The following is a 16,658-nucleotide window of genomic DNA, read 5'->3' on the forward strand; positions in this document are numbered from 1 at the left end:
CATTTTTATGTTCGTCATTACTTTATTCAATGTGTTATTATCACTATCCACACTTGTCTTTGCCACAGTTGTCTCTACCACACTTGTCTCTACCGACACTGGTTGCAACCCACACTTGTTCGTACCTACACTTTTCTTTACCCACATCTATCTCTACCCACACTTATCTCTACCCACATATCGATATATGTAAACACGTCTCAAATGATTATGTCATCTGGGATTTTTCTTTTCTTTAATGGAATAACGCATACATTAAATAATCAGGACAGATGACAGGTAACTAACAACTCACCTCCAACATTTGAATCTAAATATCGTACCAGAGATTTTTCCATTTAATGTCCCAAAGTGTAAAAAGGAAACATAAAGATACTAACAGAAATATCAAGTCAGTGGAATTATGTCGGTACTAAAGACCTTACTCTGCTCCTGCTCCTGACCTTACTCTGCTCCTGCTCCTGCTCTGTCTGAAATGGAAGGGAAGATTGAGGAAACGGTGGCAGCTTACAAGAGGAGAGAATGAACTTACGGCGGTTCTTCAAGACTTGATACGCCAAGAGCTGGGTGGCAGTGTATTGTGCTTAACAGTGTGAGGGATGTAAACATGAGGTGGGCTACAGTGTGAAAGCGACCTGACAGTGTGAACGTACGACACCATTAGGTATACCACAATGAGAACTTGACACTAGAGAGGGAGTGTGGCATTGAAGCAATAGTTTGATAGTATGACACCATATAGAGTGCTAGTGTGAAGATAACTGTGTAAACCGAGGATATACCACCATATCTCTAGTTTGCAGTTGGGCCAGAACTATTGTGATATGACTGTACAAATAGGGCTGTAGTGTGGAAGTGACATCACACGGTGAGGACATGACTCTACCTAGGTGGCTGTAGTGTGGAGGTGACCTACCAGAACAAGATCATCAATGAGAGAGAGAGAGAGAGAGAGAGAGAGAGAGAGAGAGAGAGAGAGAGAGAGAGAGAGAGAGAGAGAGAGAGAGAGAGAGAGAGTCCACCTTACTGACATCGTATATAGTCTACCCTGGTAGCGTCTTTTGCTTATTGATGTCAGATATGTACTTTGTATTATAGAGATGTATAACAGATACTACGGTCTTGCTACAGGATTGGTTGGCCCAGGCTGTGGCTGCGACGGGGACCGTGGGTCAGAACACCTACATGTGGGTTGGTGCTAAATTTGTCCAAGGCGAGTGGATGTGGGTGGAGGTCAACGAACACGTCAGTGAATCCGTATTGTGAGTCTTGATTCAATTAACTAAAGTTGTTGTTTTGGATTATCCTCAGGCCTTGTTTGGGGACTCAGGCTAGGCTCTATGAAGGTAGGTAGCCTGACCAAGGTAGATCAGATTTTTTTTTTTAATTTTTTTTGACAGTGGCTCTAGTCATGGATAAAAGTTCTCCTCGAGGCAAGACCTCGAATATATATATATATATATATATATATATATATATATATATATATATATATATATATATATATATATATATATTTATTTTATATTTTTTATTATACTTTGTCGCTGTCTCCCGCGTTTGCGAGGTAGCGCAAGGAAACAGACGAAAGAAATGGCCCAACCCCCCCCCCCCCATACACATGTATATACATACGTCCACACACGCAAATATACATACCTACACAGCTTTCCATGGTTTACCCCAGACGCTTCACATGCCTTGATTCAATCCACTGACAGCACGTCAACCCCGGTATACCACATCGCTCCAATTCACTCTATTCCTTGCCCTCCTTTCACCCTCCTGCATGTTCAGGCCTCGATCACACAAAATCTTTTTCACTCCATCTTTCCACCTCCAATTTGGTCTCCCTCTCCTCCTCGTTCCCTCCACCTCCGACACATATATCCTCTTGGTCAATCTTTCCTCACTCATTCTCTCCATGTGCCCAAACCACTTCAAAACACCCTCTTCTGCTCTCTCAACCACGCTCTTTTTATTTCCACACATCTCTCTTACCCTTACGTTACTCACTCGATCAAACCACCTCACACCACACATTGTCCTCAAACATCTCATTTCCAGCACATCCAGCCTCCTGCGCACAACTCTATCCATAGCCCACGCCTCGCAACCATACAACATTGTTGGAACCACTATTCCTTCAAACATACCCATTTTTGCTTTCCGAGATAATGTTCTCGACTTCCACACATTCTTCAAGGCCCCCAGAATTTTCGCCCCCTCCCCCACCCTATGATCCACTTCCGCTTCCATGGTTCCATCCGCTGCCAGATCCACTCCCAGATATCTAAAACACTTCACTTCCTCCAGTTTTTCTCCATTCAAACTCACCTCCCAATTGACTTGACCCTCAACCCTACTGTACCTAATAACCTTGCTCTTATTCACATTTACTCTTAACTTTCTTCTTCCACACACTTTACCAAACTCAGTCACCAGCTTCTGCAGTTTCTCACATGAATCAGCCACCAGCGCTGTATCATCAGCGAACAACAACTGACTCACTTCCCAAGCTCTCTCATCCCCAACAGACTTCATACTTGCCCCTCTTTCCAAAACTCTTGCATTTACCTCCCTAACAACCCCATCCATAAACAAATTAAACAACCATGGAGACATCACACACCCCTGCCGCAAACCTACATTCACTGAGAACCAATCACTTTCCTCTCTTCCTACGCGTACACATGCCTTACATCCTCGATAAAAACTTTTCATTGCTTCTAACAACTTTCCTCCCACACCATATATTCTTAATACCTTCCACAGAGCATCTCTATCAACTCTATCATATGCCTTCTCCAGATCCATAAATGCTACATACAAATCCATTTGCTTTTCTAAGTATTTCTCACATACATTCTTCAAAGCAAACACCTGATCCACACATCCTCTACCACTTCTGAAACCACACTGCTCTTCCCCAATCTGATGCTCTGTACATGCCTTCACCCTCTCAATCAATACCCTCCCATATAATTTACCAGGAATACTCAACAAACTTATACCTCTGTAATTTGAGCACTCACTCTTATCCCCTTTGCCTTTGTACAATGGCACTATGCACGCATTCCGCCAATCCTCAGGCACCTCACCATGAGTCATACATACATTAAATAACCTTACCAACCAGTCAACAATACAGTCACCCCCTTTTTTTAATAAATTCCACTGCAATACCATCCAAACCTGCTGCCTTGCCGGCTTTCATCTTCCGCAAAGCTTTCACTACCTCTTCTCTGTTTACCAAATCATTTTCCCTAACCCTCTCACTTTGCACACCAACTCGACCAAAACACCCTATATCTGCCACTCTATCATCAAACACATTCAACAAACCTTCAAAATACTCACTCCATCTCCTTCTCACATATATATATATATATATATATATATGTATATATATATATATATATATATATATATATATATATATATATATGTATAAAGGAGAGGGAGAGAAAGTATAAATCTTTTTGAGGAAGTAAAAAAAAAAAAAAAGACACGGAAACTGTGACATATGGTTGATAAAAGGTTGCATATTGTATTTCTATATGTTTCCTGTATCCTTGATAAACATTTCCGTCATTGTCTTAAAAACCTAAGCTTTTCCTTCCCTAGGGAAAGGCCATTCTAACCTTCTTAGCTGTCGTTCCATCCTTCTAACCTCTGCTGTCTCCAAAGTATTCGAAATTGTCCTTAAATCTCACTTTCCGAACACTTACAATCCAATTTCCTTCCCTCAAACTATGAATACGGCTTTGGCAGCGCAAGGTGTAATAGCTATACCTTGCGCTGTGACCCCTCCTGTGTAACTTGCATCTTAGCCACCTCTGTCAGGGGTTGTGGTGTCCCTCGATATCTCCAAAGCATTTGACGGGATGTGACATAATGTTTTGCTCTCTGAACTTCCTTCCTTTAGCCCTTCGCTTCTCTCTGTTCTGTAATGGATAGTCCAGGTCATTACTGATTTTCATTTCAAGGTCTTTATGTCATCTTGTACATCTGATTATGGTTTACTGAACGTTTTGTATTTATGGTTCACATTTGTCTACAGTGATGTTCATATGTTGGATATCTGACCAGTGATCAGTGTAACTTACTTTGAATCATCATTCATTTTGACTTCCTTTTGTTTGGCGTTTATTTCCTAATTTCACGACAGCGGCAAATATCGAAGTTCTATTGGTGAGTCTTGTCTTCAGGTCACTAATATAGATAATAAGAAGTATGGCTTTTTGAACTCAGTATTGTGCCCACCAACACTCATATTTCGTTGTATCCAAACACATACGTTTCTTATGATCTTTAAGACTGTAGTTGTACTCAGGCTTGTCCCATCTATATGCTTCTCACGCGAGCTTTGTCTCGTTCTGTTTCTTTCCTGTGGTGACGATGGTGCTGGCCAGGCCGTGGGAGGGCATCGGGAGCGGGGAGTGCGCCGCCTTCACCGCTAACTCCAAGCTCATCAAGCAAGACTGCAGTCAACAGTTGAAGTTCATTTGTCACCGGAATATCAGTAAGTATGGCGATATCTGGAAGTTCTGTCGAGTCGTTCATATTGTTCATTGGAAGTTGCCCTCATATACTGCCAACATTATGTACTCTGATCATATATATATATATATATATATATATATATATATATATATATATATATATATATATATATATATAGTAGTGAGTGGTAAAGAACTGGGATTTAAGGACTGTACAGGGGAAAGCGTGTTGTAGAGTTGAAATATGCTTTAAGATTTCCACTTCACAAAAATCACATTTTTGTGAGAAAGTTTTCCTTTCTTCATCTTGAATTCATTCCTGTGTAAATATTGCATATCTAAAATTGTAATGTTCATTTACATTCAATCTGCTTCAGTGTATGTCTGATATGGATGAATGTGTCGCTAGTATAGACCCGTCTCACGACATCGTACTTTAACTTGCCTTAAGTTGTAACTCTAATTCCTATATATTTGAACACCATCAGTTCCTTTTCCCATACAATTTCAGTCATCAGGTCTTTTGTAATATTTCCTTTATTCCTATACGTGCAACTAACATTCTTCTTAAACCATTGCTTTGATTCTTCCCTAATAGAAAAAATATATTAACCCATCATGATCTTGTGTCGAAGCCAAGATGATCTTTATATCATATTGAGTTTAGCGATGATTCTGTATAACCCCAGGTCTTAAGTTGCAGTAATACTTTGTATCTCCACCTAGCCATCCCACCCCCGTGTGACTACGACGCCAAGTGGGAGGAGCTCCACGACCACTGCTTCAAGGTGGGTAGAGAGAGAGAGAGAGAGAGAGAGAGAGAGAGAGAGAGAGAGAGAGAGAGAGAGAGAGAGAGAGAGAGAGAGAGAGAGAGAGAGAGAGAGAGAATGACAGCAGCCCAACCTTGTCTCTCATTACCTCTGCCAGAATCCCATTATAAGGTTCCTCACTGTATGCTCGTCCCGCGGACACAGACACTATGAAAGATGATAATACTGATGATAATGATGATGATGGTAATAATAAGAGAATCCAACACCGATCATCCGAGGGAGTTTGGACAAACAATTGGATTTTCAAGGTGCTGTAAGAGGAGGAATCCTTCGGTCGGTCGGTCATAAACAAAACGGAGGGGAACGAATGGCATGTTAGAGTTGCTTTCTCTAAATGGAATTAAAGGAAGCAGTAGTGTGCTGCACGGCCCAGCCAGTCATAAAGCCGCTGGCTGTACTTCCGCGAGGGATGTGAGTAATACCTGAGTATGTGTGCGGCTGATGTGGAAATATAAGGAGTGGTGAAGGTTGCAGTACTCGGATGAGAGACACAGAGACACTTTAGCTTTCGTCGTACACGTGTTAGACGAAGTTTACATCAGTCTAACGCAGAGGGATGAACGTTTGACGCGCTGAAATGAGGCCAGGGTATAATGAGGCCAGCCAGGTTATGATAAGGCTAGCTAGGTTATGATAAGGCCAGCTAGGTTATGGTATGGCTAGCTAGGTTATGATAAGGCCAGCCAGGTTATGACCATCATCTTGCTGGAGATGTGGATGCTGACGAAGTGCATCCTGGCCTGTCATCAGAACACCATATTAGAAAGTCATAAAGGAGGTAAACATGACCTTCAAGTACCATGGATAAACAGACTCTAAAACTGTCAGCAGCATATAGGGGAATCATACAAAAGTATAGCATTGTTGTCACTTGAAGAGGACACAGAGACAATGTTTGGAAATGTCGTGATGGGTAAGGAAGACCACGTGAAGTAAGGAGAGAGGAGGACTGGTAAGTAGTGTTATGTGATGGAGGCAATTGAGAAGAAAGACACGATTACGTCTTACAAGTTTCTGGATCATTTTGATTATGTCAGTGTTCACCTGTCCTTTAAACAGGAAGTAATCGATCCTTTGAGAAGCCATCAGAAACTATGCGGAAAACAAGTTGATAATATCCATGACAGAAATATTTCTGTCATAGGGTTGAGGGATGAAGGGAACGAGGTAAGAAATAATGTATGATGTAAATAGTTTCAAAAAGTTGTGTGATTGGAAAGAAAGATTAAATTCGGACCAGCCGGATATAAGTTTTATAATTGAAAATAAAGATTATTCAGTTTGGACCAAGCGAGTATGAACTTCCCTCCCAGTAATGCACAAATAATAGGTGATTAGGTAACAGTATGGACATACGCACTAATGTAAGACCAAGCTTACTTGTAGTGGGATTGTTCCTGTCGGCCAAGACGGACTCCAGTATTAGTAGGTCGCTGTGCTGGCCAGTAGCTCCTCCAGCAGTCATCACTCTCTCTTGTCCTACATTTCCCTGTGGCACGACTGGATGTGTGAATATGTTACATCATGTTATGGCTATGGCTGCTGAATGGTCAGTGTGCCACAGATCTTAACATTACATAATTATAAAATAATGACTAATTCATCCTCCCCCGGGACGAGGCAGAGGTCAGAAGACATGGACTCGTGGCACGACGCGCAGGTGCAATGCGACATTGAGGGCGGCTACCTGGTCAGTATACTAAGCGAGGCGGAGCAACAGCTGGTGGCCGGCCAGGCGATTGATGTCCGGGACAAAGTTTGGACGGGTCTCACGGAGGAGGTAAGGTGTTCCAGTTGGTCCCATTGCTGCCTTCGTCAGTGTATCGAATTTTAGGATATTTCGCATTATTCAAGTCTGTTGCCATTGGCCTTTGATGGTCTTTCATTTACTAGCCACTTGCTAGTGGTACTGTTAATGCCGCTAATAGTACTGATGGGTGCTATTTTGATGCTAGTTTCCTTGCTCATAGAACTACAGTTTCCTCCTGTTTGTACAATACTTCCTGCTATTAACACGACAATATAATGTATCACATAAATCATCTTATGTTACAACACATAGCCACTTGCAGCATTCGTCTTTCGCTTTGTTGATGCAACATTCAGAGAGGGAACTGCTGTACCAGTGTCACATAAATTTACGTACAAAAATGTCGAATAATGTCTTGAATATCAGTGCCTGGCTAGGACTACAAGTGTTGATGTCTAGCCAGTGGCACAAGTGTTTGTGTCTGGCTTGTGGCACAATTGTTGTTGTCCAGCTTGTGATACATGTGTGAGTGTCTAATGGAATCTGGATGTCCAAGAACACACAATCTACCCATCCCTCTCTTTGATTTAACATGGGGCTCACCCCGTCATTAGATGTCCCTAAAACTGTGTTGTCCTCCAGTTAGAAAGTTTCTCCTTAGCAAGTAGTCATTCATTTGCTTTCTGATTATCTTTTCCAATGTCTTACAGAACACCCTAGGTTGTTAGACTGCCCTGTGGTTCTTGTGCATATCCCTGATCATAGTTCTTACATTATAGCACAACATTTACCGTATCCCTTGTCTTTAGAGCTACTCCATCCACTAATAATTCACTATATAATGTTTCAAGTGGTGTAGCAAGCGCCTCCACACATCCTTTCATGAGGTATGGGGATACTTCAACAGAACGATGGGCCCTGTATGGATCAAGTTCTTGTAATACCCGAGTTATGTAATTGCTATCGTTTACTTATACATTCCTAGATTTCATCCCCTTCCACCTTAGTGATGCGGGTGGATAGTTGTTCTCCAGAGTGAAAACACTTTTGAATGTATCATTCAGCTCTTCACATATTTAGATCTCCCTCAGCCTCAAGAATTCTTCTCCCAGACTTCATTAGCCTGACTAGCTGCTGGTTAAAGGAGAGTTTGTCTCTGGTGAACTTATGGAAATGGTTTTGCTCTTCCCACGATTCATTTTTCAAAATCTCTGTGCTCCTTTCCCTCTCGCTCTACAGGACTCATTCTTTGATTATCTCATATGCTGGCTGGCTGCATGGTACATCCCTGAGCTTTCTCGCTCTATGATGTTTCTCGTTGAAACATACCTTTCCGTTTAGGTTTTTCCTCCTACTGGTCACCAGAGGCACCCATGTCCTATTCCCTGTCATGTCGACTCACAGAATCTTCCATAGCACTGGTCCCATACTCTTATTATAGAACGCCTTCTCCCAACCAATGCTCTCAAAGAACTGGATCAGTTCCACCGTAATTGCCACAATACTTCCTACATGCTTCCTGTGCCTCATCTGATCCCCGTCTTGTATCCTCCACCACCGTATATTCAAAACACAAGCACTGAGTCTAAGTTCAGAGGGTATCTGATGAGAGGTTACTTCACTTATGATGGTTGTTGAGGATGAAGGTGATATATGTGTGAAGATTTACAGGCCTAGTTTCCAGTATGTTTCGTGCATGACAACCTGCTTTAAACATTTGACTTTATGAGACTTGATTTCCTTTCTAGGGTCACCCAGGGACATTCTCATGGATTGATGGCAGCCCAGTCAACTATACACACTGGCAGGAGGACCAACCCGACCTGTGAGTAGGGAGAGGCCACATGTGCCTCACGTAAATGCTCACCGTTCTGTAGGATACTCTGCATAACAAAACTCCTCTTTCTTCAACCTTATCGACCTTTAGCGACTTCATAGATTTTATACTTTTCCCTTTTGATTTCATATTTTGTCCATTGTCTTCTGGAAACAAGATAGTGGTGTTCGGGTCTGTCAACACGCCTGTCATGAAATTTTCATGACAGGCGCGTTGCGGGACCCGATCACACCAACCTAAACACCACCATCTGATAAAGCTTGTTTTAACCAGTGGCGCCGTAGCTACGGCTCTTTCTTTTATATCAACTGACTGTTCTACGTCTTCTATCTCATTCTTGTATCGCCCATGACGATGTGATCATTACACGAAAGTGCGCTTGGGAACTTATCGTGTTTCATTTTCCTGTGTTTTTTTGCATATACTAGATCACGCGCACCACTGTGACCTCTTATATATATATATATATATATATATATATATATATATATATATATATATATATATATATATATATATAATCCCTTGCCATTTTTTCTGACGTTTGTGTTAACTTTCTCTCCAATAGTAATAACGTCACTTTTTTTTTGTGACCATGGCCATCTTTCTACATCTATAATTTGTTAATAGTTTAATGGTGGAAAATTGGCTGAGGGTCTAGGGCCAAGTGGTGGTGTGTTAGCTTTATTTGCTCATTTATGTCATTGTTTAACGCCAATGTGTTGCATGTTGGGTTTGTTGGCGTTGCAGAATTATAGAGGCGTTGAGGGGAAACAGTTTTTAATGCGATTATGTAACCTGGCGGAGTATGGGGGCTGGGCAGGCGATAGTAGAATAGGCCTAATCTGTGTCTGAGGTTACGCCCACACGCCAGTGCAAGATTGTTTCAGTTTTTCATTTACTAATTGTGCAGTAATTTATCACAATCAGTATATGTATTCATACCCTCTACACTATATATGTAGTGAAGGAAGCGAACATGAAAAGGCTTTGTTCTCGGGCTGAGATTGGAGGAAAGGATAGGGTAGAGTGGGCCTCGTGTACGTGACATGCTGCTGTATCGTACGTTTGGAAACAACGTTTTTACGCCCTTACCAAATCTTATGCCCCACTCGTTAGGTCTTTGCGAAATTAGTCGACCTACTTCAGTAACTGACGTTGATATGGGTGGGTGGTAAAAAGGATGTTTGACATCGATGACTGTAAGTATGGATGAGTGACTATGTGCGTATGAATGTCAGCGAGGATGAATGTTCGTCGTTATTTCAGCATGTGTATGAGTTTTTGATAAAGTTCCGCTATGGCTGAACACGCGTGGATTAGTGATATAACTGATGAGTTCTGTATTGGATGACTTCTTAACATTAGGAAAGACTCCAGGTACAGACATAAATTCCCGTTGTAGCCAGAGGGTTTAACTGAGAAAAGACAAAAGATAATAACTAAGAAAAAAATAATAGCTTAATAGTTTTGGCGGAAAATCTAGCAAGAAAAGGCGTGAAAATGAGATAAAAAAGACTGTAGAGATGTGTAAGTCTATACCAGAGATGCACATCTTTGTAGTCTTTCTTACCTCTTCTCTTTTTTGCGATATGGATGATTTTAAATTGTATGCATGTAACAGTACTGATGAATGTTAGTTGGATGAATATATATGTTTTATCATGAATGATTATGAAGAAATGTTGGTATGGATGTTAATATAGGTGAAAGTTGCTATGGATGACTGTCTGCATGGATCAGATCATTTTTTTTTGTTGCTTATTTAAATGGTTGTTTACAGGTAAATATACCCAGATGTTGATATGGATCGTTATTATCAGAGATGATTATGGGTATGAATGGATGATAGTACAGATAAGTGTTTATGTAAGTTTTGATATGGACGAGTGGCGGTGTAGTTATGTCACTACAGACGAGTTTTACTATAGATTAATTTTCATTTTTCTGGGTGGCTATAAGGCTGAATGTGTTGCTGTAATAGCCATAACACGGGTGAAAACATGTGTCCGTCATGACCGTCTCAAATGGAATGGAAAAATGAAGAGTACGAGAAAAAGAAAACTTAAGAAACTGATTTGATATAGCTTCTGTTTTCCTGACTCTAATTTGAAATGGAAACAAGACAGGGAAAGACGGAAGAAGTAAAAGACTTCGACAGCTTTGCTGTTTGGGGAAAGGAAGTATCATTACGGTCAACCCTCGCTTAGCTGGTCTCCACACAGAACTAAGAGAAATAGTAGCCATTAACTTGCCACGCGACAAGACATTATGCTTTAGAGGAAACTGAAAAACACAAGGGAACATTGGCCGAAATGATATTTGTAAAAGAGTCCAGAAACACCATGGTGGATGGGAAGATATGGTTCAAGAGGTCATTGTGGATACTTGTTAACATGAACGTTAGTTTAGAGGGTACTTAATGTGGTTGGATGTCAATATAAGTGAGTGTAAGTGTAGCTGTAAGTGTAGTTTGAATGGCTGTCAGTTGGGATGTTTCATATGGATGACTGAAAAAATGCAAATGAAATAATTTTGCTGAGTTTTGATTTGGATGAGTTACAGTGCATGATTGTTATAAAGTATGGTTGTGTTTGTAATCATGAGTGGTAGACAAGCGTTGTTGATATGAGCATCAAGATAGAAGAGTTATTCCGGTAAAGCGTAGGTTTGGAAGAGTTCGTATGACTGATTAGCAGAGATGAATTTCAAATGATGATCAGTATGGATAGAAGTTAGCATGAGCATGTGATAATATACTTCGGACCGATGAGTGTTATCATGGATGAATATTGCTTTGAATGGGTGTTGTTATGGTTTTGATTATGCGTAGTACACGCAAGTATTCAGTACCCCTGTCATTATGGCCGGAGGCTATGTATGAGCCAGTCCTGTGTGATGGGACGTATACTTAACAGGCTGTATATTGATGGAAGAAAAGCTTTACGTTTTTGTGAGGGCAAACCTCAGACTAGTTCTTAGATCAAAACCTAGACATTTTTACCGACGGTGTTGGGCACAAGTTACGGTCTCCTCGTACAGTTTCTTAAAATAGATGATCAAGATGTCTGCTGGTATAGCCAGACAAATAGAAGCTCTGCTTATGTAGCAGGGGAGTCTGCTGGTGCAGCCAGATGAGCAGGAGCTTTGTTAGTGTAGCCAGATAAGTAGGAGCTCTGCTGCTGTGTAGATTCAACTTTTGGTGTTTCATTCCCCTGGCAGGTCGCTGCACGGGTACGGTGCTGCTGTTGTTGACAACGACGTCACCAGCGGAGTGTGGATGGTGGAGAAGGTCACCGAGGAGTTTCACTACATGTGCAAAAAAGAGCAAGGTAAAGGTCTGACATACAGGTTAGAATTTCACTGAAACAACATTAACTAGAAATCCGTAATGCCTGATTTACAGCTATCAGGGATTGTGTCAAGGTTGACGTTCTCTTTGAGTTTCCTTATAAAAAAAAAAAAAAAGGATGTGTTTGTGGAACAGGATAAGATTTATCTATAACTATCCGTCGGCTGGCCAACAACAGTTTGCTGCCTTTGGCCTGGGTGAGAGTGTCGTACGGTGTGCATATGTTTGTTAGGGCACGCTCCACAAAACAGGCTCTACGTTTCACACATACTGTGTGAGCTCTTCTCTCCTTTAGGATTTTTTTTCCTTTCTAGAATATTATACGTACGAACTTTAACTACTTGATAGCCGGTAAATCCAACAAACATTTTTCCATCCGCAGACGGACAGTGCAAATGTTTAGCTCCATTTTCCTGCCACCGGTCCGATTAGTTTCAAAACCGGGTGACAGTTCTCTTCCAAGACGCCCATCCTTCTTATGGGCACCTCTCCTCACAAAGTGTAGAACCATTAATAACAGTGGGAAGGGAGGAAACTCTGAAACTATTTCTGGGGCTGTTGAAGAGTCAGAGTATGAAGACATGCAGTGGAACAGATCTAGGGTCATTCAAACTAAGCTAAGGTACACAGGGAAATCGATCAAAAATATAGGAAAAATAACATGCAGTGTCAGGGATGGATCAATCAAGAAAATTTATGGTATGGAGGTCGACATATCAACATTAAAGTATCTGGCTGAAAAGTAGACGGCACCAAAATTAGAAAGACTAGTAAAACAAGAGGTAAATAGACAGAACTCACTGATCATTTTTGTACTAGATCATACACCTGACAAAGCGGAAAGGAACATTGAACGTTTAGAATGCTCTTTCAAAATTACCGAAGTGTATGAAAATGCCAAGACGCAATTCCTGCGATATGTTGACCTTCATGCTGTGGTGTATTCATTGCTATCTGTGACCTGGTGTAACGAAAACTCGTGTTTAACTCCTGGTGTAGCACAGAATCTAGTGGAAAATGCCGTTCTAGGATGACATTATATTTGTTTAAATGTTTTATTTAGGATGTAGTTTCATTGTGTCAAAGATCCCTGCTAATACATCTGTTCTTTAGGGTCTGCTACTTTTTTAATCCATATGATTTTCACATGGGTCGGAATTGCCGCTAAATTCCCTTTAATCAGAAACCTATCCACTCCGAAGGATTTTCGCCATCGCTCAAATAACTTTTCTGTATCTTTAACGTTTTCTTTATGCGTGACACTTATTTATAACCAATAGTTTACTTTTATTTCCCTGAAGTAAAGTGCCAACCCCTTGGTCGGCTCATATTGGACGCCTTTTATAACGCGCATGCAGCTCTAAGTCTGTACTGCCGTCAGTAACAGGGAATGAAATACTCTTTTGTAAGTATGAGGGGCAGTAACCAAGGTGTGAGAGAGGCAGGACACCTGGGGTGACAGGTTACAGAGGACCTGCATCACCAGACATTGCTCTTCCCTGCAGGAGGTTGTCTTCCCGGATGGGAGGTGTACGAGGACTCTTGCTACTACTTCAACACGGAGCTGGAGGACATGTTGGTGTGGGACGACGCCAACGCCACCTGCCAAGCAGTCGGAGCATCGCTGGTCGTCCTGAACACCAAAGGAGAAGACAAGTTCTTCCGGAACCACATGCCGGAAACAGACCAACTGTGGATTGGTCTCTACAGTGAGTAGCTCATGTGGTTTTTAGATTTTGCAGCAATGTCAGGATTTACTAATTTTTCCTTAGTTAATGTGTGAACAAAAACTTAAACCAGTGTCAGGTTCGAGATCAGTTGTAAGTTATTTTCAGTTCAGGTGAGTCAGGCCTTTATGATGGCACTTGCACCCCCAGTCAGAACTAGTGTCATGCCTTTATAATGGCACTTCCACCCCCAGTCAGTAAAGCCAGTGTCATGCCTTTAAAATGGCTCTCACAGACCAGTCAGGAGAGCCAGTATCATGCCTTTATAATGCTTTATAATGGCCCTTACATGACGTGGTAAACATCCTCCTGACTGTGCTGGGGCAAACATGGGTTGAGATAACCTGTGACACATGGTCTCACAGCACATGTTTTTCTTGGGACATATCTCCCATATTTCCTTCTTGTACTGTCTCTAGTGTTGCAGCTGCGTCTCTCCTCGTCACAGGTTCCCCTTCAGTGGATTTCTTCTGGATGGACGGGTCAACCATGGCCAGTAAGAACTTCACCTTCATGTCAAATGAAAATTATGACCAGGCTCTCGACAAAGCTGATCGTCAGTGTGCCTTCCTAGAAATTATAGGTGAGAGAGAGAGAGAGAGAGAGAGAGAGAGAGAGAGAGAGAGAGAGAGAGAGAGAGAGAGAGAGAGAGAGAGAGAGATTGTATGTGTGTGTCACGACTGAGTAAAGGAGTCAGACAACGCGATGAGATTGATCCCCAGAGCAAGACACGAGGCAAAGAGTGAACGTATCGAGTTATAAGATATTTAAGTAAGAGAATGATGATTCGGGTTGGATATTCTCAAGAACCTGAACACACGAAAGAAAAACATAAAGTTGATCATCTCTAAAAGCTTTTTGATCATTTTCAAGTAAAAACATAGGATCTCTTTTCTTTACCTACAGTAGTTGGGAACTCATTTTAGACGTCATTTTTAAACGTAGTTCTTATGTTTCGTTAGGGAACTTGTCTGGCCTTAAGAGATCTTGGTTAACTGTTATGAAATAGTTTTGTGTAAGACTTACGTTCGAGAGAACGAGAGTAGTAAGTCGTGTTGTTTGTGAACAGAGTCGCCGAACACGACGCCCATGTCCTCCTGGGTGCCAACCGACTGCTTCCTTCCTCGCCACTACGCCTGTGAAGTTCCTGCTGGCCAGCCAGTCAACCTCATACCTCCCTCCGGTGAGTACATCCCCTGCCATCAACCCTCAACTTTTGTGATCGTTCTGGTAGTGTTCCCCATAGACTGATGTCGTAGTGTTGGTCACACCCTTCCGGAAATCATGTATCGTTCGTGGCTTTCCTGATTTACACTGAGGCTTCTTCACTTCTGGGATCTAGATTCTCTTTTGTTGACTCAGCGTTGTGGGAACACGATCACAGTGCCCGCTATTTTGCTGTCAGGCAGTTGTTGTACTGGTCTTTATTTCTGTCGTCCGACTGTCGTATGGATGTATTTTTCTTGCCAACTGACTGTTGCAGTGATCCATCTTTATTCGTTTGATGACAGTTGTTTTAATGTAATTTTTCCTCTTGACCGACTGTTGTAGTGATATATCTTGTGTTGTCGGCCGACTGTTGTAGTAACATATCTTTTCGAGTCGTCTGGATATTTAGAGCTGTTCTTGTAGCCACGTTCTTTGCTAAGAGTCGAGGTTTGTCTTAGTGGCCTTCGCTTGAATTTGTCGTTTGATGAAAACAGTTGGACGTATCTAGAATATATAATGATCCGCTTGTGACCTTAAGGTCCTGCTTGCTCTCTTGGTTGTTGACCACCCTTATCCTACCTTCTGGATAGTTGACAACCGCTATCTTACTCTCCATTTGCTTCATCACCTTCATTCTACCTTCCACTTGATTGACTGCCCTCAACCTCCCCCCTAAAATTGGTTGACCTTCGTCTCTTGTATTGGTTGACCTCCATCCCCTCTTGTATTGGTTGACCTCCATCCCCTCTTCTATTGGTTGACCTTCTCTGTTCCCTAGAACAAAGCTCACTCTGTTATGGAAGTCCAGTAGATTCTCTAAACACGTGGCAATGTTGCCTCTCCTTTGCAAGTAATCATCATGTGCTCTCTGATTACCACCTTTACCGCTTTACAGTGCGCGCTCATCAGGTACTGGTCTGTAGTTCAGCATGATTTTTCGGTTCTTCTTGAAATTAAAATCTTTTTTCTTGGCTGTACATCTTCTCCCAACGATTTCTTTTTTTATCCTTTTTAACAGCTGTCACGTGTTTCTACACACTGTTTGAGGCCATATAGAGGAACTTCATGAGTGTCATGTTCATTGTATAAATCAAGTGTATGTGTGTGTGTGTGTGTGTGTGTGTGTGTGTGTGTGTGCTGTTATTATTCTTGTGATTTGAGGAGAATTTTTAACCTGCGTATCGTCCCGTTTCTCAGTCTTGTTCATGTCCCATATCTTCACTGTATATATACACTCGCATACATGCTCCAGCTTACGCCAGGTATCCGTTCATCGACCAACCCTAAAGGTGAGAATATGAATAGCTGAGTTGACTGCGTGTCGGCCGCCCTGTCCAGGATTCGAACCCGGGCACTTTAGATTGGTGAATTACAAAGATAATGACAACGCTTCCGAAGCTCATGTATATGTACCATACCCTCACCTCATGTTTACACACACACAC

The 16,658-nt window shown here is 41.7% G+C and overlaps 1 protein-coding gene across 1 annotated transcript in view; it reads left to right on the top strand.

Annotated features, from left to right (window-relative positions):
• LOC139749841 (macrophage mannose receptor 1-like) overlaps positions 1-16,658 on the top strand; it is a 97,324-nt gene that overhangs the window by 3,197 nt on the left and 77,469 nt on the right. The window contains exons 3-11 of the mRNA XM_071664153.1: positions 1,132-1,262; positions 4,416-4,525; positions 5,232-5,293; positions 6,963-7,118; positions 8,837-8,913; positions 12,148-12,257; positions 13,783-13,986; positions 14,453-14,587; positions 15,074-15,187. Of these exons, the coding sequence (XP_071520254.1) occupies positions 1,132-1,262; positions 4,416-4,525; positions 5,232-5,293; positions 6,963-7,118; positions 8,837-8,913; positions 12,148-12,257; positions 13,783-13,986; positions 14,453-14,587; positions 15,074-15,187 (1,099 nt within the window). The remainder of the gene's footprint in view (positions 1-1,131; positions 1,263-4,415; positions 4,526-5,231; positions 5,294-6,962; positions 7,119-8,836; positions 8,914-12,147; positions 12,258-13,782; positions 13,987-14,452; positions 14,588-15,073; positions 15,188-16,658) is intronic.

The sequence above is a fragment of the Panulirus ornatus genome, chromosome 8, assembly GCF_036320965.1.
Source record: "Panulirus ornatus isolate Po-2019 chromosome 8, ASM3632096v1, whole genome shotgun sequence".
Lineage (NCBI taxonomy): Eukaryota > Metazoa > Arthropoda > Malacostraca > Decapoda > Palinuridae > Panulirus > Panulirus ornatus.